General features: G+C 43.7%; 1 protein-coding gene and 1 long non-coding RNA gene across 11 annotated transcripts in view; one reads left to right on the forward strand and one right to left on the reverse strand.

Annotated features, from left to right (window-relative positions):
• Positions 1 to 60: 60 nt before the first annotated feature.
• MYOT (myotilin) overlaps positions 61 to 21,754 on the reverse strand; it is a 35,029-nt gene continuing 13,335 nt past the window's right edge. The window contains exons 3-16 of one of the 5 annotated variants that reach the window (XM_065029926.1): positions 21,422 to 21,484; positions 20,701 to 20,842; positions 20,056 to 20,079; positions 19,219 to 19,338; positions 18,355 to 18,613; positions 11,194 to 11,796; positions 8,956 to 9,106; positions 6,398 to 6,499; positions 4,331 to 4,380; positions 3,641 to 3,773; positions 2,335 to 2,542; positions 1,695 to 1,860; positions 1,061 to 1,194; positions 61 to 645 (exon numbers count right to left, since the gene is read on the reverse strand). In XM_065029926.1, coding sequence (XP_064885998.1) covers positions 473 to 645; positions 1,061 to 1,194; positions 1,695 to 1,860; positions 2,335 to 2,542; positions 3,641 to 3,773; positions 4,331 to 4,380; positions 6,398 to 6,499; positions 8,956 to 9,106; positions 11,194 to 11,796; positions 18,355 to 18,613; positions 19,219 to 19,338; positions 20,056 to 20,079; positions 20,701 to 20,842; positions 21,422 to 21,484 — 2,328 coding nt within the window. In that variant the 3' untranslated portion in view covers positions 61 to 472. Of the gene's footprint in view, positions 646 to 1,060; positions 1,195 to 1,694; positions 1,861 to 2,334; positions 2,543 to 3,640; positions 3,774 to 4,330; positions 4,381 to 6,397; positions 6,500 to 8,955; positions 9,107 to 10,299; positions 11,111 to 11,193; positions 11,797 to 13,468; positions 13,678 to 18,354; positions 18,614 to 19,218; positions 19,339 to 20,055; positions 20,080 to 20,700; positions 20,843 to 21,421; positions 21,485 to 21,754 lie in introns of those variants that run through there. The other 4 variants (XM_065029928.1, XM_005503451.3, XM_005503452.4 and 1 more) reach the window with 4 other exon arrangements.
• Positions 13,964 to 21,754, forward strand: part of LOC110359503 (uncharacterized) — a 39,766-nt gene continuing 31,975 nt past the window's right edge. For 4 of the 6 annotated variants that reach the window (XR_010466125.1, XR_010466126.1, XR_002414744.2 and 1 more), the window contains exons 1-3: positions 13,964 to 14,672; positions 15,347 to 15,462; positions 18,360 to 18,540. This is a non-coding gene — a long non-coding RNA (uncharacterized LOC110359503). Of the gene's footprint in view, positions 14,673 to 15,346; positions 15,463 to 18,359; positions 18,541 to 20,058; positions 20,816 to 21,022; positions 21,158 to 21,754 lie in introns of those variants that run through there. The other 2 variants (XR_010466128.1, XR_010466129.1) reach the window with 2 other exon arrangements.

A 21,754-nucleotide genomic window follows, 5' to 3' on the forward strand; every position in this document is an offset into this window, starting at 1 on the left:
GGCTGATGCTGGACATCCACAACCTGGCTTTACCAGGTCAAGGAAGAGTCACAGCTGATGTTGGTTATTTAAAGTTTTATTTGCCTCTTGTTTATTCTCATAAAAACACTCTAGTCTAGTCTATTCGACAGTACAGACTTCTGATATTATCTAGTGATATTAGAGAAGCAGTACAAACCAATCTACTTTAGCATGTAACCAAGCACAGGTGGAACTAAAACCACCCACACATGTAAGAACTAATGAGCCTGCTTTCTTAGGCTTTATAGTTAAAATACAATACTCAGTAAATGGTTATAGTTACCAAACCATATAAATAAAATCTAACATGGTAAAATGGGAACAGCTGAATGTGCAAGAGTCAAAGTAAAAATATGTAGATAGGTATTTTGCTAATTAGAGCAATCACCAGTTAACTGCATCTATGTTGTAATTGTCTCTTATAGATGTGAGCTTTCCTCTTCATTTCCAGTTAAAGTTCATCGCTTTCGTACAGTCCAGACTGCTCAGCCAAACGCTGAAACTCTCCTTCTGGTGAGAAAGCTTGTTTCACGTCCAGTCCTCTTCCATTAAGTGCCAAATACTTGCTAAAAGTTGGTCGAACCCGTAACTGCTTTGGGGCTGGAATTGGCTTGTTCGCATGTGCTGGAAGAAAGAAAAAAGTCTCTTTCAGTATCTTTCCAGACTGCAGAAAGACCCCTGGTAAAGCAACCCCGTTGCTTTTTGTCTGCAACATAAACCAACAAACCATTAGGAAGAATTTAACAGGCAAGCCCATATCTCAGACACCAGAGATTTATATTCACCTTCCTTCTATCAAATTGTAGTATTTTAACAGTGCAGATACCAGATGTAGACAATGTATAAAGGACACACCTCTGTGTCTTGGTAGCAAAAAGTGTTTTTTTTCCTGGGATGGTTGCTTTCTGTATAATTCAGTATGTTTGGAAAGAAATCCTCCCAGCAGCCTAAACTTCATTAGGTTAATTTTGAGTTGTCCTGAATACGAGTGCCAGTGGCAGTCTGAGCAGTGGCTGTGGCACTGCAATGTGGTACTTACTTGCGACCTCCAGCCTGGCGTGGCACGTGGCCACACCGGCTCCGTTGACGGCAGAGACCGTGTACCAGCCAGCGTCTTTCTTGTTTGCGTTGTGAATCAGGAGGCAAATCCTTCCAGTATTGTCATGTAACAAGCTGAAAAATGAAGGTGTTTGTGTGTAAGTGCTTGGAGGGGGAAGGAGACATTGAAATCAGTCCGTTTACACGCTGAGGAGCTGGGAGAGCCCTAGAACATTTCTTGCAGGGCATTGCAAACTAGTTAGACATAAACACTGCATTTGTGTTATGAGCCACCAGCGATTTGCATCGTGATACCGTTCAGGTGGCATCAAGGCCCTTTTGTAGCCCCACGGCCTCAGAGCATGGTGAATGTGGAACGTGCACATTCCAGTCCTAAAACTTCTCAGTGGGCCTTGTAACTGCTGCTGGAATCCAGAGTGGCATCAGGTCACATTTTTCTCTCTGTGCCCTCAAAACAAGATTAAGCATGTTGCCGGTTTGCCACGTGTCATAAACGAGGGGCAGATCTAGCTTTCCAGCTCGCTGCTTTTAGAAACTAGCCAATTCAAATTTGACTTCACAAATACTGGTAATTGTTTTCTAACACAGCGATGGCCAACTCATTAGTAGGATACCTTATTCGGTCTGTATTATATTGTACCATTTCGTTGTTTCTTTTCCAGTAAATCCGGGGTGTTGGGATAGCAGAGATCTGGCATTCAAGTCTGGCTGTATCACCTTCAAAAACTTTTTTGCTTTGTGGCTTGAAGATGAAAGTTGGAGGCGTGTGATGTTCTTTTGCTGAATTAAAGAGGAAAGATAAAGAGGAATTACTGTAAGTATTGAATGCTACTGTCACGCTTGTTTTCTAAGATTTCGGAATGCTCAGTTCAGGAGGGCACATGTTCCTCACTGCAGCTCCTTAGCCTACAGGCAATTCCCGTGAGCATAAAGGTATAGGAGACACAGTTCACTTCAGGAGGAGGGTCGATCAACATATGTTATCAATTCTGGGAGATTAATAACTCTAAAACTCTGGACATCCTGCTACATCTAAATATCCCATTGGAAGTGCTTTGAAGATATATGGCATCCTAGATGTACGTATTAAAATAGTCTTGGAAAAGGTGTTTGTTATTATTTGAGCTTGAATATCTCGAGATCTACCTCTGCTTCTTAATTGTTTTATGTCCTAAACACATGGAGGGACAAAGGCATTGGATTACTGAGATTTTCCATGAGTGGCCAGGTAACTATCAGTGCTCTCAGTCTTACCAATTACTTCCACTTTTACTGCGAAAGATGCTTCTCCTGCACGGTTGACAGCCACACATTCGTATGTCCCTGCATCAGATGATTTGACTGCTTCAAAAATAAATGAGTGGAATCCCTTTTCTGACACTATCATTTTATGGAACTGATCTTGATGAACCATCCTTCCATTCTGATACCACATTACATCTGGAGTCGGCAGCCCACTAACCTGTGAAGGAGAGGAAAGCAATGAAGAGTAAAGCAGCTTTAAGGTAATAAAAGCCCTTCAATGCTATAGGAAATTTGATGCCAATAAGTGATCAAATCATGATCCCACTGCAGAATTTTGCAGTCTTGCCTAGTTTTGAATATTAATGTGGTGCTGCACAGAGAGGAAGTGTTGTCAAGTGCCACGGGAAGATGAGCTTTAGCTACAAGACAGTTGATGCTGTTCCTTCAATGCCCTATTGTTCTCATCTTGTAAAGTGTTTCTGATTAGGCCAAAGATACTCGTTGTGGGTTCATGGAGGGGAGGAACTCACCCTTTTAATCCCACAGCTAGCACTGTCAGCAGTGCTGACATCCATACTGTGTTGTTAATATATGTAAATAAACTATCCCACAGAGGTGCTCCAGGTTGTCCATGACATTAAAAATTAAAGCAATTTACAGCAAAATGGCCTAAGGTCATGCCTAAGTCTGGGAAGAGTTTCCTTAAGGAAAGACGTGAGAAGTGATTAGGAAAAACCAAGTCAAACCACAATCCAGCAAACACCCCTTGCAGTGAAGTTGTGTGTGCAAGGTTCTTTCTTACCCTGGGGCTGGCACAATTGCCGTGCAGTTTCAGGCCATTCTGATATTTTGTTTGTAATAATGGCATTTCCTTGACAGATTGTCTGCTCCAGCAAGGGCACAGTTAGCTCAGAGAAGACTCATTAAACTCAGGCTAGTCCTAAACAGACATGTGTCCACTGAATCCTAGTGCAAAGCACAAGGTTCCCTCCCCAAACACCTTCTTTCAGCAGGGCATTACTATTCATTGTTCCCAATGAGGGTCTAGAAGATGTCCTGTGGTGATCCATGTCTACCACTATTTAGCTTTGAGCAGATTTTTATGCAGCTAATTCCACGTACATTTCCCAAGGGAAAATGCTGAAACACTTAGCCATCTCCTATTTCCTGGTTTATACCGCCTGGAGAGACCCTGCACTGTCTGCTGTTAGTGCTCTGGCTTATTAAAGCGCAAAGGCCCTGCAGCTCAGAGACCTCTCCTGGTGCCACACACCCCACAGAGCGAATGGAACGGGAAATGAAAGGCTGGTATTACTTTGAAGTCGAGCCTGCAGAATCGCCCCTCCTCAATAATTACGTCTTCAGGCACTTGTGTAAAACGTGGCTGAAAAAATTTTTCCTGGATGGAGTCATGTCCGCGGTCATCGCCTCTTGAGGACGGTCTGCTCCTGAAAAGCGGACAGAAACAGTGAATTGTGTAAAAGTTACCATGGTGCAAATGGCATTGAAGCACTGATTGCAGCTAGAGTCCCTCAACACATTTAGGAATCCAACACTACAGTTCTGGTTTGGTTTTCAGCTGTAAGAAGTGGGTTTTGGTCAACCACTTATCTTGCTCAAGTTGCAGATGCCTAACATGTGAAACCTTAGTCTTTGGCCCGATAGCCAAAAGAGCTTACAAGAGCAATGTAGGCCATGTTTAATTGTGCCGTGTTTCGTCATTTACATTGTTGGACCTTGCTGTGACTAGAGATTAATATTCTAAAATACAAAGCATATTTGCTGTACGTAAGTGGAGTCTTTAAACCTTTAGTGTTATGCTTAGAATCGACTGGAATAGGCATCATCAACCATCCACAAATGGTAGTGTTTTAGTTGAAAGGAAGTAAATGAATTCAGTAATTCCTACTTTAGAAAAAGCGATAAGTAGTGAAGTAAAACTAATGTCTAGAAACACTTGAAATAAGTTCCTGAAGAGCAGCACAGCACAAGTTTATGCGTTTACCTTACATGCGTTGTGGGAACCTGCAGCCTGATGTTTTCTGCGTTCTGATGCTTGGAAAGAGAAAGAAAAGAAGAGAGTCAACTTAGAGACAAAGTTTTATCTATAAACTGGACGAGAAGCCATTTGCATTTCATATACTGGCTGCTGCTTAAAAGCAAACTGAATACTTCAGAAGTCACTGGGACAAGAGGTAAAGGACCTCGCACCAGGAGCTCCAACACGCTGTTTTCACCCCCGGCTTTGCCCTGACAGTAACAAGTACTATTAATAGAATGGCACAACTTCTCATCACTCCGCACAGGTGATAGGTGCAGCAGTTTTGTTTGGCACACGATGCTTTTGGCCAGCCAATAACCTTTGTTAGAGGGGAGCGGTACCACTGACAGTATCTAAAATCAGAGCTAAGTACGGAGTGTCCTTCTCTATAGCAGGAATAGAAGTGGGATCGCTGGCAAGAATGCTGTATTGTGCCCACTTAAATATGGTACCAATAGCAATGGACACAAGCTGAGCTGGAAAATATTTTTCTTTCTAGATCACAGCACCAACTAAAGCTCACTGACGACTCCACAATCACATGAGTAGATCTGCTAACGTACCCAGGATTGATTCCTGCTGGGAACTTGGATGTTTGGAAAATGCAAGCAGAGTTTATTACCAGTGACTCGTTTTAGCAGTAGAGACAGATAGATGAAACACTGCATGGAAATTTCTGGAGTATTTGCATTGAGCCAATACAATGCTTGGTTTTGTGCTCCGTAGCTCAGTCCTGTGAAAAATTTAAGCCCAGGTTTAAACTTCAAGCACAGCAGCAGTCTCCAGTTCAGGGGAAGCATTACATTGCTGGACTGAGCTCAATGTTGAGTCCAAAGGCAATTGCTTGTGTCTGCTCATTTACGCAATTTCTATACAATTATTACTTGTCTTGTGCAATGATGCTGTAGTGATGAAGTTGCTGATAATTCTAGTGCTCTATTATATGGACTGACTCTGTAGTTAAGTTCCTGAGGAATCAGGAGGCTGAATAAATCAGTGGCTACAGTATTTAAAAATAAGACTGAACAATGGCAATAAGATTTCCCAAACACAACCAATCTCTCCTTCCAATACTCCTTTTTATGCGGCATTTCACACACCCTGAGAAGCTGTCAGTCATCCTGTTTTGACTGAGTATTTCCTCCTTCTCTGCAAAACCTGAGGCTTCCCTTGCTCTCTGACGCTGATAATGTTCCCTTCTTGCCTGGTGCTGTAAGGTGTTTGTTAGGGAGAAATAGCTCAAATTGTGTATTCTTCCACTGATGTGATCTTAAGTGTCTCTTGCATGGAGGAGTTTTGCTGACTGTGCTGTGCAAAGGTGCATGTGCTGCTCTGTGTGTGTGTGCAGCAGGAGGGACCTTTTCTTTGGCTGCACAGGTACCCAGTGCCACCTCACAAACATTTCCACTATTTTAAATCGCAGAAGTTCTAAAGAGAGTTTTTAACTGGCCTGAATAACCCACGAATGATCCAAGTCTCCAACTAAAATGCTTTTGGAAATGCCAGTTGTAATAGATTCTGGTCTATCAGCATGTGGGCTGCTAAAATAACTGCTTTGACTTCTCTTAATGATTGCAGGCCCCTGGGAGGGCTAAAACCCAACCGATCCCACCCCAAGGCCCTGACCTCTTGTGGTCAATGTCACTTATTCCAAACAGGCGTAAATCTCGCTGTCCTGGGCAAGCCTGGGCTGTTAGGGAATGGGTACCTGTATCCCTGGCTGTGCTGCTCCCTGCCTGTCCCAGGCAGGGTGGAACGTGCTGTGCAGCAGCTGTTGGAATTCCTCCCCGGAGAGGTCATTCCTACAGATCAGGCCGGGCAAGGGGATGGTGTATAAATTCCACCCCCCTGCCACCACCCACACAAGAAAAACCCAAACCCTTACTCTACACAGCTCTATCAGTGAGAGCTGGCCCCTTCCCTCCCCTGCACTGGTGACAAATAAATCCCATCTCTCTGGGCTGCTCAGGCACAAGCAGGTCACAACATAATCACAGGAAATCATTGCTCTAGAGACAGGTCTCCACTTACTTGCACGTTCTGCATGTTGTCTTCGCTTTGTGCTTCCAACACAGATGCAGCATTTACTGGTCCGAGCAGCCTGCGAGCCATTCTTTCTTCATAAGTCAATCGCTTAAAGCAGAGCAGACAGGAATTCTAGTCAGAAGTCAATTTAGTATTTCAGATCAGCTTGTAAGAGCACATGAATATGCTGTTGTCAATGAAAGCAGCAGCTGAATAGAAACACCACGTCTGTTCCAGAGGGTTTGCAGTCCGCGATGCCTACTGAAGTCAGCCTCAATATATACAGCGCTGAAATGCATAAAAGATTAAACTGCCTGTTCATCAAAGCCTCTCTAATGCCATCTGTGGCCTTCCACTCCTCCTCTTTCTCTGCTGGGTTTATTTATGGGTAACTGATGGCATTATCTCAGAAGCCAGAGTAAGTCCCAGGGTACCTTTCTTTTAGCACTGGGAAAACTTCCCGAGTCCCTCAGCTGTGGATTTAGCTCAGGAGCTAGAGGCGTGATGGATGCTAGTGTCCCCTGCTCCCAAAAAAGCAAGAGCCATCCCAGCAGTAGGCACAGCCAGAGAGCAGCACAGCTACCCCAAAAGCATTAGAGAAGTTTATGCCAGGGCAACAGCCACCTCATGAAACGCTGGGTGCTGCCTTGAGACAAGGCAAGAATGCGTTTCAGTCATGTAACAGCAAGTTCCTACAATGTGGATGCAGCACACAGGGATAAATATGAGTGGAGTTAAATCAAAGTCCTGTCAGTTGGGTTCCTTTAGAAGAGCACTAGTCCCCTGGGCACCAGAACACCTGACACTTCACTTCCCACTAAGTTTACCTTGGGCTTGGATTTTGTGATGTGAGGATGACCTCCAACTGAATTTCTACCGTGTACAGGACGTGTATGTGGCTACTCCTGGGTAGATAAAGGTTTGGGGAGGCTTGTGGGACTTTTCTTTAGAAGAGAGCAAGAGAGACCTTTTGCAAAACCTGTGAGAGCTTAATATCCCAGGGGTCATTAGGGTTGTATCAAGTGTGGCTGAGATTGGCCAGTTGGCACAGACGTTGTTGGAGGACAAGGGGAGGAGGACACAGAGTGGCGATTGCATAAGCCTTATTTTTAGCCTGGCTTCCTATGCAAAGAAAAGCTGGCTTGAAATGGCAAGCTTTCTTACAGCAGATAGGACGTTCCTGTTAGGGACACACTAAGTCAGATTGACCTAACGTATTTTTTTTTCCTTCAGTATTATGAAATTATATATATGACACAAACCTATTCCCACTGATGGTAATGCAAAAAATCCTTTCTACTTCAGGGGAAAGAAGATGGAAACTATAAACATTGGGCTTTTACCAGGCTGCCTCCAGCCAGCAGGAAGGTTCTGGTTCCCACATCACAGACCTGCTTTCTCTAGCTTGCTATGATGTGTTTCCCCACTGGTAAGCAATTTTTTCTCCTAGATTTGGATTTCTTGGTGAAGGGGATTGCCTTTGCAGAATAAATAAGTAGGTACTGATACTAAGAGACCTTCTTTATGATAAAAGCTCATTTAATTGCTTTGATTTGCTATTGTTCATATAAAAAGAAATCAAAGAGTTTTTACCAAAGGTAGTGGTGGTCTCTAGAATGAGCTTTCAAATATCGGTTCTTCTCCAAGTTCCTAACAAGTTGGGGTGGTTTATTAACTCCAGTGTTGAAAGTGAGGTTGAAATCGTGTCTGGAGAACTGAGGGATTCTCCCTGGGTTTCTAGTTGTCTGTGGACGTGATGTTCAGCGGGATCCCCAGCGGAGAGCTCAGGTTTTTGCCACAGCTCTAAACATGTACCTTTGTCCCCACCTTAGCCTTATTAATTTAATTGCACAAATTAAAAGACAGCTTGAATGGTGCGTGCTGGCCAAGAAGGCAGGAGAAGGGGGAAAACCGATAGCAGCTCAAATCCACCTTGCTGCATCAGGTGGCTTTCAGAAGTCAATGCATCCCTTGCTGAAGTCACAGGAGATGCAGGCATTCAGTTGCCATGGTAGATACCTACAGACAGACCTTCTGCAGCCATCTCCCTTGCCACACGTTCAGGGCAGCTTTCACCATGCACTAGTTGTGTGCTGCTCCTCTGCTGGGACGGGCCTTCTCAGGGCTGAGCTGAACCTGGCCTATCAGCACTGATACTTACATTCTAACAGCAAACATAACTGTGAAGAGAGTGTTGGGAAATTAAGAGATTGGATGTAAATCTTTCAGAACGACACCTTTTACACCAGCTCTGAGCCGTGATTAAAAATGGAGTTGCTGTTGGAAGAGGTTGTTTTTTGGTTTTTTTAATGTTTCTAGTGGAAAAGCTCAGCTACTTCCCATTGAAAGAATATTCTGGTCATAAACGGCTCAAAAGACCCTTGCTAGGATCTGTTGAGGTTCTCGGTAAAGGTGCTTGGACAATGTCACTCCTGCATTTCCTTCTGCTTTCAGCTCCGTTCGGAGGTTCCAGTCCCTGGCGCACTAGAACTAATCTCTGCATCCCTGCTCGCGCTACCGAGAGTCAGAGCAAACTGGTTCTGTAACCAGCAGGTTTCCCTTACCTGGTTGCCATTCTGGAGAAGGTTGTCTTTGCATCGGAGTTTCTTTTCCAAGTCCTGAATGAGGGCCTCTTTTGTTCCTCGAATTTCTTGTTCTGATGTCTTCTGCATAGAGTTGATGCTAGCTTGTTTGTTATACATTGGTTGTGAGTAACTGCTCATGCAGGAGAAGAAAACAAAGTTATTCCTGTAGGCCTGCTTGACTGTTTGCTACAGCTTCATAGAATACACACAAAAATGTGAACCTGCTACCTAGAAACTGTGGTTCAAATGAACCCGTAAAGCATTTGGGAGATAGATAGACGAGGTCATGTATTTGATTATCAAGAACTTAAGGGGAAGCATCATGCTCTAGCCCAGTCATTGAGTGCTCTCCACAGCACTCACAGCAGTTTGTGGGTCACCGTTCAGCATCCCTGTGTCCTGCCCTGACCCAGATGTGTGCAGGGAGGCCAGTGGTGCTTGGAGGGAGCCACTAACTCCTCTGAGCAATGGGAGTCTGTCGGGGAGCAAGTTCTCCCTCAAAAACTACATTCCTTTATGATGTCAGTTGTTAAAAAGGCCCTGGGTGCTGCAAATCCACAGCAAGGTCACAAACTGATCAATTAGGTATGAACAAACAGCTTATTAGTTGTCCTCTTCTTGGCCCCAGAAAGTTACTTCATACAGCATTTCTGCCCGGATGTTCAATGCCCCAGGCAAGGCTGGGGCTTTAGGAGCCCTTGCTGCAACTCCCCCACAGCCTGATCCTGTAACCCACAATCAAGAGACACAATCAAGTCTTGGAGCTGGATAGCAGACTGGATTCTGAAATGTGCTAGAAAAAGAGGAGCATTCTTCAAAACAGGTCGTGAAGGTCTATGAGAGGTCACAGCACCCTGTGCTGACAGGATCTAACCCAGTTCATGACACACAGTGGGGCCTCATGCGCTGCAGTTACATTCAGCAACGATTTCTATTCAAAATCTTCTTCCTCCTGTCTCCTGGGAATTTGTTTTGCTGATTAGAATAGGGTAGAAGGGTTATAATTCTGGTACGTATTCCCAGCACTGCTTGGGCTTAATAGCTTGCTCAATTATAACTTAAAAACTTTAGTAATTTACCCAACAGATTAATATGTCTTATGTCCCTGTTTGCCCATTTGTAGCATGATTAGGAAAATAATTCCTCAACTCACAAGATGTTGCATTTAAGAGCAGCTTATATGAAAAGCATAGTGAGGCACCAAAGCCCTTTGCTATAAAACAAACAACCCCACACCACATACACAAAACGCAGTGGTCACTGCAGGTTTGTACCTAACCCCCACGCACTCCCGAGTGCCCCAGCTTGCCCGCTCTGTCTTACCTTTCCACTTCCACAGTGCCACGGTTCAAAAATACCCAGATATATTCAGATTTCCTGAATACAAACTGACGCTTAAACCTGAGTTTATATCCAAGCCAGCAGGACTTCCCTGCCCCTGTCACCCCTCTAATATCCTCGGTTGAGTGTGTGTTTGCATATTCTGCACTGACTTTCCCCAGGACCTCCAGCTGATCCTGGCAGGAATACAAGTTGGTGAGAAGGCAAGACCCAGCTCCCTTTGAGATCTCGCTGACCTTGGGAGATATTTGGATTGCAGCCCAAAGGCAAAATGATATAATACATATTCAGGAAAGAATTTAGTCCTTGGTCTGAAGGGGTAAGATTTACAAGTGGCTGCCTTTCTGCTAGCACGTATCATTAATGAAAACCGTATTGTAGGCGAGTGTAGAGTCCCATCACCATGTGGAATCTGAAAATACTGCTGAGACTTAGTAGAAATCTTGAAATTGCTTATATGTGGAAAACACTACTGCCTTCTCCCCTGCCTCCCCATTCGTAAGCCATGCTTGTTGAGAGACATTCGTTTGAGATGGGTGTCCGCCTTCTGTTCTGAATACTCTTAAAATAAGAGATTCCCATCAAATCAAATTAAACTGTTCAAACTGACTCCAGAAGACCCACACAGCAGCCTGGAGGCAGTTTAATTCCTGGTGGACACCCCTCTCTCCCCCACAGGCACCAAGGGTAAGCGCTCAGCCTCCTAACCTGATCCATGCAAAGTCCTGCCTCGAACATCACAAGTCAATGGGATTTGAACCATTGGCTTTGGCGGAGCTGACTTTTCACCAGGCAGTTGGATTTGGGATGATCAGTGCATGGGAGAGGCCAGGCCAGAGGAAAGCAAGGGGAGGTTAGAAGCCTGTATATACTTACTGAGGTTCCATAGGAGAAGGAGTTTGGCTGTTATAGCCGGGCTGCGAGGGTAGCACTGAGCACAGGAATGCTGCGGGGGGTTGGTTAGGCGTGGATATAAGCCGTTGCCCGGATGATGAGCTAGCAGGAGACTGCGCAGATGCAGGTGTGACGGGATATGTGGATTCCTTAGGGGCACTACAGGAAGGCGAGGAGAGCGTGATTGAAGAGCTCAGTGATGACGAGGAGGAGAATTTCTGCCCACTTGGGTTACGAGGCTGTATTAGGATGGAGGACTGTTTGATTTGTTTGCTTGACTCAGTTGAAGCTGCGGGTCCCGGAGGCTGCTGTTGCCCTTGACACACATTCTTAGACTGGATAAAGTGTTTTGGACGTTCATAGTTAAACATGGTTGGCTGGCACATAGAGGAAATGGATGGTAAATTAGGGACACTCATAGGAGAGGTTTCACGGCTGTCCTGGGTTTTTGTTGGAGATAATTGGCTTTGGATAGGTGACTGGTAAAAACTAGGTGGTAGGCCACAAAAGCTTTCTTGGCTGGGCTCCTGGATAGAATGGAACCCTTGCCTTGCAGAATAGAGGCTTTCTTGGTGTGGATTTTCCCTTAAGGAAGACAATACAGATAAAAGATATTGTATGTCACCATTTGAATCAAAAAATACTATTTCATGAGCAGTCATTAGCAATCCAGAGTATGAAGTTCAGGCAACTGAAAATAAAAGCTTAAGCTTAAAATAAAAGGATTTAGGATTGATTAGAACTGTTCCAGAACTGTATGAACATTTTGGATTACAATAACAAGTCATGCGCTCTATGTGGCTCAGGTGCAGTGCTCACCATAGCTATCTTATCTGCGAGAGCTCAGTAAATTCTAAAACAAATAGCAATTAATTTATTGAGATGACCCACCACCTGCATAAATCTGCAGATAACCATAGATCCCACTGCTAAAGAAGGCAATTTGCTACATATCGTCTTAACTGAAGATCTCTGGATCCTGCAGTTTTGTGCCATGTCAAAATACTAAATGTACTGTTATTTAGATGATTGGCTATTTGCGCTGAGAAATTCCTTACACCATAGGGAAGCATTAGACAGGTGTCACTTTCTTTTAAGCCTAAACCTAAACCTTTGAAACAAGGTATCCTGATTTCTTCTCTAATGATTTTGAATCAGAACTTTCTATATCCAATTGAGATTTGGGACCGGAACGCCAAAAACTCTCCTTCTCCATTTGAAGTGATTTCCCGAGATTTGCTGTTAGGGTTAAGAATTGCCCAAATTACATAGCTGCAGGATAAACCAAGGCAAGCGGAGCTGCTCAGAGGTCCTGCATTTATTTTCCATGTCCTTGATATCTAAACTCGGGCTTTCCACCAACTCAAACCCCAGAAAAGTTTCATAAGAGTGAACTGAGCAAGTTCATTAAAACTGACAAACAACTTCAGCTCCAGGATAAATAAATAACCACCCAAAATAAATGTAAAGCTACTAATAAAAAATGAGGATATAAATCCACACAGTTACATGTGCTGGAAAAAATTGTAATCTTGCCCCACTGCGATCAGCTGTTTCGCTGCTATATATACCCAGTATATTGTATTCCTCTCATCGGAGAGCCCGAAGAAGGGCTCCCCGAGGTCATAAATTTCCGTGGGGGGAGATCAACTGCAGACATCGCTCTCGTTTTAAAGATCCACAGCTTTCTTTTCCTAAAGGTCATTATCGATATGAGTTGTAAATTAACTGTAAGTAAACAAAGATTTTCTAGTAAAAATTCCCTAGTTTTGCCCTTGTTACGCTCTCGGAATTTGAAGCTGGCTCAAATTTTTGGAGCATGTCCACACTATGTCTCATTCACTGGTGCAGAAAACTCGTTGAATCTTGTTTTAATACAATTTTTATATCACTGCATGTGTACAGATTTATTCATTTTACCTTTAGGCTATGTATAAAAGCCAGCATTGACTTTATTTTCTAGGATATGCACTTAAACATGGTACGATGCACAGAATCACTTGTCACAGTAATGGATAAGTTACATTTTTTTGAAATCATTCCACCTTGATTTGGGTGGGGAAAAAAAAAAATCTACGGAGACTTTTGACCTTACAAGACAAAACCAGTAAGTAATAATAGAGACACTCCACATTACCCACCGCGTTGCAATTTCTCACGCCAGCTCCCTGATCAGCTTCGAAGTAAAAAGTGACATGGAGAAACAAACTAACAACAAAAAAAAAAACCCGAAAACCGATCGAACACAGCACCTTACCTACAACCTAGGAGTTGTCCCCTGGGCTTTAACCAGTATTTTGGGAAGGCACCGTCATTCGCTGCCCCGGACTGTCATAGCAGCCCCTCTGCGCAGCGTTATAAGCCCGGGGACTCCGATGTGCTGCCGGCAGATGCCACCGCAGGACCTGCCTGTCCCCTGCCCGACCGCTGTCACAATAAGAGTCTCCGCCAGCCCCGGCCTTGCGGGGACACTTCATTTAAGGGCCGGAGCCCGCGTTTTGGGCAGGTGCCCGTGGTCAGCGAATCACCCGCAGGGGCAGCGGGAGCCTGGCCCCGCCGCCGGGCCGGCCCGCGGGAGGAGCCCCGGGAGCCCAGCGGTTCCCCCAAGCCGCCGCTCCGGCCCCGGGAGCGCTGCCCGGCTCGGGGGGTTAGAGAGCTGCCGGCTCCGGCTCTCCCCAGCCGGGGATGGAGCTGCTGAGGCTCCCGAGTACATCCCTGTGTTCAGCGGGAGACGGGGAAGAAACGAAGAAATCAACGGCTATAGAACAGGAAAGCTGCTTCTTGTTGTTGTTTTTGTCCATGAGAGCCGTCAGGGAGCAGCGAGGAAGGACTGCTTGTAATATGTTTAAACGTCCCTAAATCCCACTTCACTACCTCAAGGAAATTCTTTTTTAAATTCGTATAATCACAGAATCATTTTGGTTGGAAGAGACCCTAAAGATCATCGAGTCCAACCATAAACTTACTGTAGCACTAATCGTGTCCCTAAGATCCTCATCTACATGTCTTTTAAACACTTCCAGGGATGGTGTCTCCACCACTGCCCTGGGCAGCCTGTTCCAGTGCTTCACAACTCTTTCCTTGAATTAATTTTTCCTAATATCCAGTCTGAATCTCCCCTGGTGCAACTTGAGGCCATTTCTTCTTGTCCTATCACTTGTTACTTGGGAGAAGTACTAATTTACTAATGGCCTGTAGCTAATTGCCTCTGCAGTGATAACACACTGTTACCGCTTTTAAAGGCTGTGTGCTTAAAGGCAGCTTGAAAGCCAGGTGTAAATGTTGTTTAAACAACCACTCAGGACACCCCACGGAACCCCGTCGGTGCCCGGGGCCGCCGTGTCCGCATCCCCGGTGCCGCCCGCACCTTCGCTCTGGGAGGGAGCTTAGTCAGGAGCATCGGCATTGCTGTGGGTGTGTCTGCAGAGTCCTAAGCTGAAGAACAGAGAAGATACTTGGTGGTAAATTATTTGAAATTTTGCTGTTTGTGTATATTATTACAGATGTTTACTCGCATGAAAGGATGCAGCTGTGGTGTTTTCACCAGAGCAGCAACAGATCCTGCTGGCAAATTAGGCGCTTTGTATCCCTTTAATCAATGGCTTCGATGCTTACTTACATCTTAAATTAACATTATGGCGTTTTAAGCATGCTTAGGTAACTCTTGCCTAACATGTACGCTATTGTTTTAAAACGAAACAACACAACACAACGCTTGGCTGCGAGTGGTCTTTAAGCTGCCTCTTCTCTCTCTTGGCTGTACAGGTGAGTCTTTCAGCACAGTGATCTTCAAGAGTTAATCTACGTTTAGTGTTTGTACTTAAACACCGTTTGTGAACTAAATCTATAGAGCAGGTGTTAATTGAGTACTAATTTATTTAAATTGCTCGTGATGAAAGTGATTAAGGCAGGAAGCGTTTCACTAGTTGCTGGAGAGGTTATGTGCTTAAGTGAAGAAGAAAAAAATCCGTAGTTTTCACAGAGTTGGGTAATTAAGAAAAAAAAAATAGATAACTGTAGCGTGGTCATTTACTCCATAGGAAGCTGGGAGTGTGTTGACAGTCAGAGCCTGTGCTCAGACAGGCTCCCTGGCTTTCCATCGACTTCAATGAGGGTGCAGCATGCTCTTTTTCAGAACTAAAGTCGGCTGCAAGGTATCAGTTCAAGGACAGCTTTATGCACTTAAAAGGCTGAACACAACTAGGACGACTTGTGTGAAAGAGAAGGAACGGAAAACGCGAGATCCAGAAGGTAGGAAAACAATTGAAAGAACTAGAGCTGATGAAAGCAGAGGAATAAATCTTGTAGCATGTTCTGGGGTAACTTAATAGTACTCTGACCAGCACTGCGAGGTGATAGAAACCAGCTCTTCTGTACTGCTTCAGTTTACTTTCTATGAATGGTGACCCATTGCGTCTGACCATGTTCTAGTTGCTTGAGTCGTATAGTAAAAAATGTCTAGGAAAAAAGTTAAGAATCTTTTGCTTATTTATTAAGGAATCTTAAAAGCTACTTAAAAGACCTGGCAGTATACTTAGTGCATGAAGACTCTTCTTTTGCTTGGATTAAGTTCCTTTAATAAAGTTAATAATAAGTACAGATTTTGTTCTGCTTCTTTAAGGCTGTTGAGAATGACACTGTAAGCTGCAGATATAGAGGGCTCAGGAAAGAGTAGCTGATAGTGGCAGTCTTCTAGAATTGTGTTTTCTAACTTTTGCAAAGTGGCTATTGCTAAGCAATAATTTGGAGGAGTATGAGCTCAAGGGCTTAATTAATTTTATAGTTATTCCCAGAAAGAGCTTTGTTCTGTAATCACTGTCATTGTTGGTATTTCTTTTTGGTTTTGGTAATTACAGTTGCAACCACACAAATTACATGAGACAGTTATGTGGCTAAATCTGTCTAACATGACAGCTATTGCACAGCTAGTCATGAGAGATAATTGCTTAGTTTGAGGTAAAAGCAACATTCATAATGTTGAGTCTCATTCATAACGATGTTTCAAAGCTTGTGGCAATAAGACTGTGGGCTTTGAAGATATTTAAATGCTCATTGATGGGTATATCTAGAAATTTTAATAATTTTCTCTTTTTATCTTGAGATTTACACAATGCCTTCCAAAATCTCGTTCAGCACTGCTGTCAATCTAAAGCACTCTACAACTCTATATGCTAGTTAATGCTTTATATAACCCCAATTTTTGAAAGCTATTGCATAGCTAATTTTGGGGGTATGTTATATCCCTTCACACAGGACATCAGGTACTATATTTCAAACTAACCAGAACTTTAATAATAAAAATGCAAACACATTTCACTGGGACTGCTGCAAGCAACAAACTTTACAAGTAATCATCCTAAGCAGCAAGTACCATCTAAAAGAGCTTCCCCGCAGGTTGCTTGTTAGAAATGCCAAAATACAGTCTTTCCTGCTGCCTTTGAGACATCTGGAGAGGGGCTGGAAAACTAGCCCTGTTCTAAAAGAACAGCTAGAAAATGTTTCCTACTGCCCCCATTCCTTCCAAGAGGTAATTATGCCAGAGATTTTATGACTCTTGTTTTCACTTTTGCTTGGCAGACAATTAACAGTCTGCCCTTGTTTAAAACAATTACTGAGTAAAGATGACAGGAAACGCAACACTGATCTGCGTTAGATACTCTCAAGCAGGCAGCCTTATCTCTAGGGGTTTGGAGCTGGGGCGGTTGAGCGGGAGTTGATTTGAAGATGGTGCTGGGTTCCCATGCTTGGCTTGTGATGTTTAAAGGCAACAACAGCACATGCTCAGCTCCCCGGCAGGCTGCAAGCCGGCCCTCCACAGCTTTGAAGTGCTGCAGTCTCCTAAAATCTGTAAAAACCAGCTTAAACCAGGGTTTTGATTCTGCACTGGGGTCTGCTTGGGGCCCAGCCTGATTGCCCTGGAACAAACCTGGATTTCGTGGAAGGGTTTGAAGCTAAACGGAGAGCTTCCTCTTAGCAACCTGCAAGTTTCTGAAGGAAACTTGCTTTTATTCAGTGATTCAGCAAAAAAAATAAACCAAACCTGTGCACAGAGAAACCTATATTGAAACATGACCTCTCCTGCAGTGAATTTGGAGAAGGGTGTTCAGAATGGTTAAAATAGCTGGTTTAATTAAAGCAGCTGAGGACAACCAAGTAATTTATAACACAGAGAATGCTTTCTGTCATGGACAGCCATTTACACATGATGTAACTATATTGCTGCAACACAACGTGGCATTCAGCTGCCTTGTAGCTCTCACAAACAGGACTGAGGAAACTCCTCTGTAGTGCTGGGCTTGGACCTCTCAACTGTCACCCCTTCAGGTCTTTGTTCTGCCCATGAGCACATGAGAAACACCACAAAACTATGGGATGCAATTGTTAATATGTGCATTCTAACTTGTTTTGTTTCTCTGGAAGAATTAAAGAGGATAACTAAATAATGCATTAACTACAAAGCTACTTGAGAGCTGCATTTGGGATAGAAATTGAGTCTTGTTATAAGATGGAACACTAAATCTTGGGGGAAAATCTCTATTTCCTGAGCTGGAAATGTCCCTACTGTGGCATGGGACAGTTTTCATTCTATCCAGCAGATCACTGGGTCAGTACTTTTCCTCCACAAAGTGCTTTGCAGGTACTATCTGCACTGTGCTTACAGGATCTCGAGTTTTATTGCTGTCTTTCACAATGGGAAACAGAAACATGAGGTGATGCCTCTCAGCCAAGGCTACAGAGGAGGCTGGTGGCAACAGAATTGTACCTTGAAATTTCCCAAGTACCGTGATCTTTGACTCGTGCTCTGCTGAGGAGCCAAAGGTCATCTAGACACTAATTATTTGGGGTGATGCTTCAAAGTTGTTACAAATAGGCACTTCTGAAAATGCCATTAGGCACTTACCTGAGCCTTTAGATAGTCACATTCTTTGTCAAATCGAGTCTGTGCTGTTCTGTAGCTGGGCTGTTGTTACATGTTCCCATTGTCATTTAGGCAAACAGCTCAGGTTACTGAATGTGTATATTTCCCCATTAGGGTCTGGAGCACAGGAGTTTTGCTGTTGTATTGCTGGGCTCCTTAGAAATTTCATCCACTAAGTATTGTATAAAACTAACCCAGAGATGTAATTTTTCTCTTTGTCTTACCGCAGAGATGAAGCCTGAGATGAATTCTCATAAGCTCCATGAAAATCTTCAGCTTCACTCTCGGAGTTCATCTGATCAAAGTTTGTGGCTTCTGCTCGACCGCCCAGCCCTGGGCTCTCTGTGCCGTAGGATGGCAGGGCAGCCACATCTCGGTCCTTGGCTCCTGTTTGGATGTTCCTAGGGAAGGTGGGTTTCTTCATGGTGACTTGCACAGCTGGCCTGTGGGCAGCACCTGCAAAGCTTTCCAGCTCTTTTGCTCCTGGAAGCAGAATTGTCCACAAGTCAGGTAGAAAGCAGTGGTGGCTCACCAGTACAGCATGTTCTAGTAACAGGAGAAGGGAAACTGGTGTGTCTGTGTAGGTGGATGAGAGTTCAATCTGCCTGGGCTCTGCAGAGACCAAAACATGCACAGCTGCATTAGCCAAAGCTGGCTTCTCACTGGGAATTGTGAGCTTCGGTTTACGTGCAAGGTGCTGTTCTGTTTGGAGATGGCTTTCAGCACAAACCAGGCAAGTCATCTGTTACAATAAGGTGTAGGTGCAGCCAGTGTGTTGAGCTAAGCTGGAAACCCTGAAGATATGAAGCTCAAGGATGAGATTTCTCTGTGAGAGGGAACATAATCTCTGCCTCGTCCTCCTTGACCTGGGAGGAAGAGGGACCAAAAGAAGAAATGCAGAATAACTTGCATCCAGCTTTGAGAGGTACCCACGCAAACTACATTTTTGGGGCATTTATCTGCTCTTAAACCTACAAAAGTGTTTGGGTCTGGCGTCTGCTTGGTAAGTATCTGTGACTCTGCCTGATGTTGAGCAGCAGCAAATTCTCTTGTGCTTTGTTGCTCAGCTCAGAAGTCCATGTGCTTACCTGGGGAAACAGAGAGACGTGCGCTGGATGCCGCAGATCCAAATTCATTTTCAGCAACACATTTAAATATTCCAGAGTCTTCTGGAAAAGCTTCTGTAATAACTAGGGTGCAGACTTCCTCTGAAAGAATAAATTCAGGCATTCTGTTGTGTCATGAAAGTCAAATGTTAACTTGCAGGAACTGGTACTTGCAGAAGGACTGTTACTTAGTGATGGGGCTTGGCAGCAATGAAGTGCAAAAAAGTGATGTAAAGGGCATGGGAAGTCAAGGGATTCAGAAGGAGCAAAGTTGAAGGAAGAATCTTTCTTCCTGTGAATTTAATGAAACAAGGCACAATGTTTTTGCTAAATTCTGTCAATTTTTTGCATAAGCACTGGAACAGGCTGCCCAGAGAGGTTGTGGAGTCTCCTTCTCTAGAGACATTCAAACCCACCTGGACACATTCCTGTGTGATCTGCTCTGCTGAACCTGCTTCAGCAGGTGGGTTGGACTAGATGATCTCCAGAGGTCCTTTCCAACCCAGCCATTCTGTGAAGTCTAAACCCCAGAAAATATTATAGGTTGGAATGGTTGATATGTTTTACCTTAACATGGGGTACTCTTAATTGATTGAATGTAAAAGGGACGATACCTTTTTCATTGTGTTGTGAAAAAAGTCGGGGCCTTTCAGATGCTTGTGTCAAAACTAAGAACTTGAAAGCTCTTAGCCTGACACCAAATGCTATCTTCTGGCTACCCTTTGAACATCATTGTTTTATCTTGGATGAGGTGGGAAAAACTAAGTGTGGGGTAATTAATCAATGAGATGACTAACAAAAAATGTGCGGTGTACTTACCAGGAACTGCTGATGAACAAGCCTCTGCTCAAAATAAGAGAGAAAAAAATCAAATGGTTATAATGCCAGACTGGAAGAAAGACTTTCAGCCCTCACTCCTTTTCCCACCTCAGCTGTCACCCTGATTACAGCAAGACCACCTCCTTTTCTGTCCATCAAGAGAAATACCATCCAGGCAGGGGAAGCTCAGGTTTGGCTGGAACCTGATGGTTCAACACATCTCCGCTGAGGTGATACAGACTCTATTGACTTTGGAGTTAGACGCTGTGAATTTGGCCTGCTGGAGCTATGACCTTGTACCTGGGGGTATCACAAATTGTTTAAAATCTGCTTTTTAGTTTTTTTTTCCTTTTTCCCTGAGTTCATCGGTAGTTATAATATACAGTGGCAATGCCTCCATGGCTCAGTAGTACTTCCACTACAAAGAGCCTGGCCATCTCCTCCCATTGTGCCTGATCTGTTCGTGTGCTGCAGAGGGAGCACGGACTCGGTACAGTCAGTGACTTCAGGTCATTTGGTACTTGTAAACTGAACTCTGCCTCCATGAACATGTACAACCTCCTCATTTTTATAGCAGTTGTTGTTCCTGTCTTATCACTGTCACATTAAAATTACTGTACATCAAACAAACATAGTAATACCTACTTTTTCGTAGTATTCGGAAATCGGCAGAATCTATTATCTGATCGTATTCTCTGTACCAATGAACCTGTAAGGTGGGTGTAGCACGAATGCGACATTCAAATACCACTAATTGACCCTTCGTAGCTCTTATGTTTTGTAGACCCTGGAGGAGGAAAAATTGATGTTAAATGGCTGACATAAGTATTTCCCTATTGAAGCTGACATAAGTATTTCCCTATTGAAGCAGTTATTACAGAATGATACACCCTTCAGTGAAGATGATCTCATGCACATGTTTTTATTTTACTTATAATAGTTGATTTAATTCTAAATGTGTTTGCAGTGGGTTGTGAGTGGAAGATTTTTCACCTGTAGACCAGTACTCATTAAAAGCCTTCTGCTTGCTTGTGCATTTTTAAATAAGGATACAAATGCAGGAAGAAACGTCTATTCCAGTGGATACAGTGTAATAAAGGAGGTTAGTATGAGAGGTTTCCGCTTCAGCCTACTTTGTAGGAAATAAATTAGATTAATTCATGTAAGTGGTTCTGTCTGTCTGGATGGCTTACCAATTAAGATGTTGGTTTGATAGCATCACTAATGAAACAGACTGTCTTTTTTCAATTGTAAATGAACCAATGTTCCAGCCTTGAAACACCTTCTGATGAAGCAAGAAAACTCAAAATCTAACGCCAGTAGTTTCAGAACAAGCTATGTTGTCCAGACAATCTGTGCTCTTTACCTTTGTGAACACAGGTGTGCTTCCATAGGCAGACCCGGTCAGGCTCGCTGAGGGACTCTGCATCTATATAACAAAGAAAAGTGATTTTATAGCTTGAATTTCTCATACGCATAAGCCTGACTGCCCTTTACTCTGAGACAGAAGATGAATTCAGAGTGTTTTATCTGTTGTTCTTGTGCCAGTCTAATAAATACCCTGTGGAGAGTCTCCAGAAACTTTGGTACTCTGTCCTGATATCCTCCTTTAAAGCTCAGCTGATGCAGGGATTACAATAAGGTTTCTGATTAAGCAAGAAAGCCCTTTTCCAGAGCTTAGCATCCAGATCTTGATATT

Source organism: Columba livia, chromosome 14 (assembly GCF_036013475.1).
Source record: "Columba livia isolate bColLiv1 breed racing homer chromosome 14, bColLiv1.pat.W.v2, whole genome shotgun sequence".
Classification (NCBI taxonomy): domain Eukaryota; kingdom Metazoa; phylum Chordata; class Aves; order Columbiformes; family Columbidae; genus Columba; species Columba livia.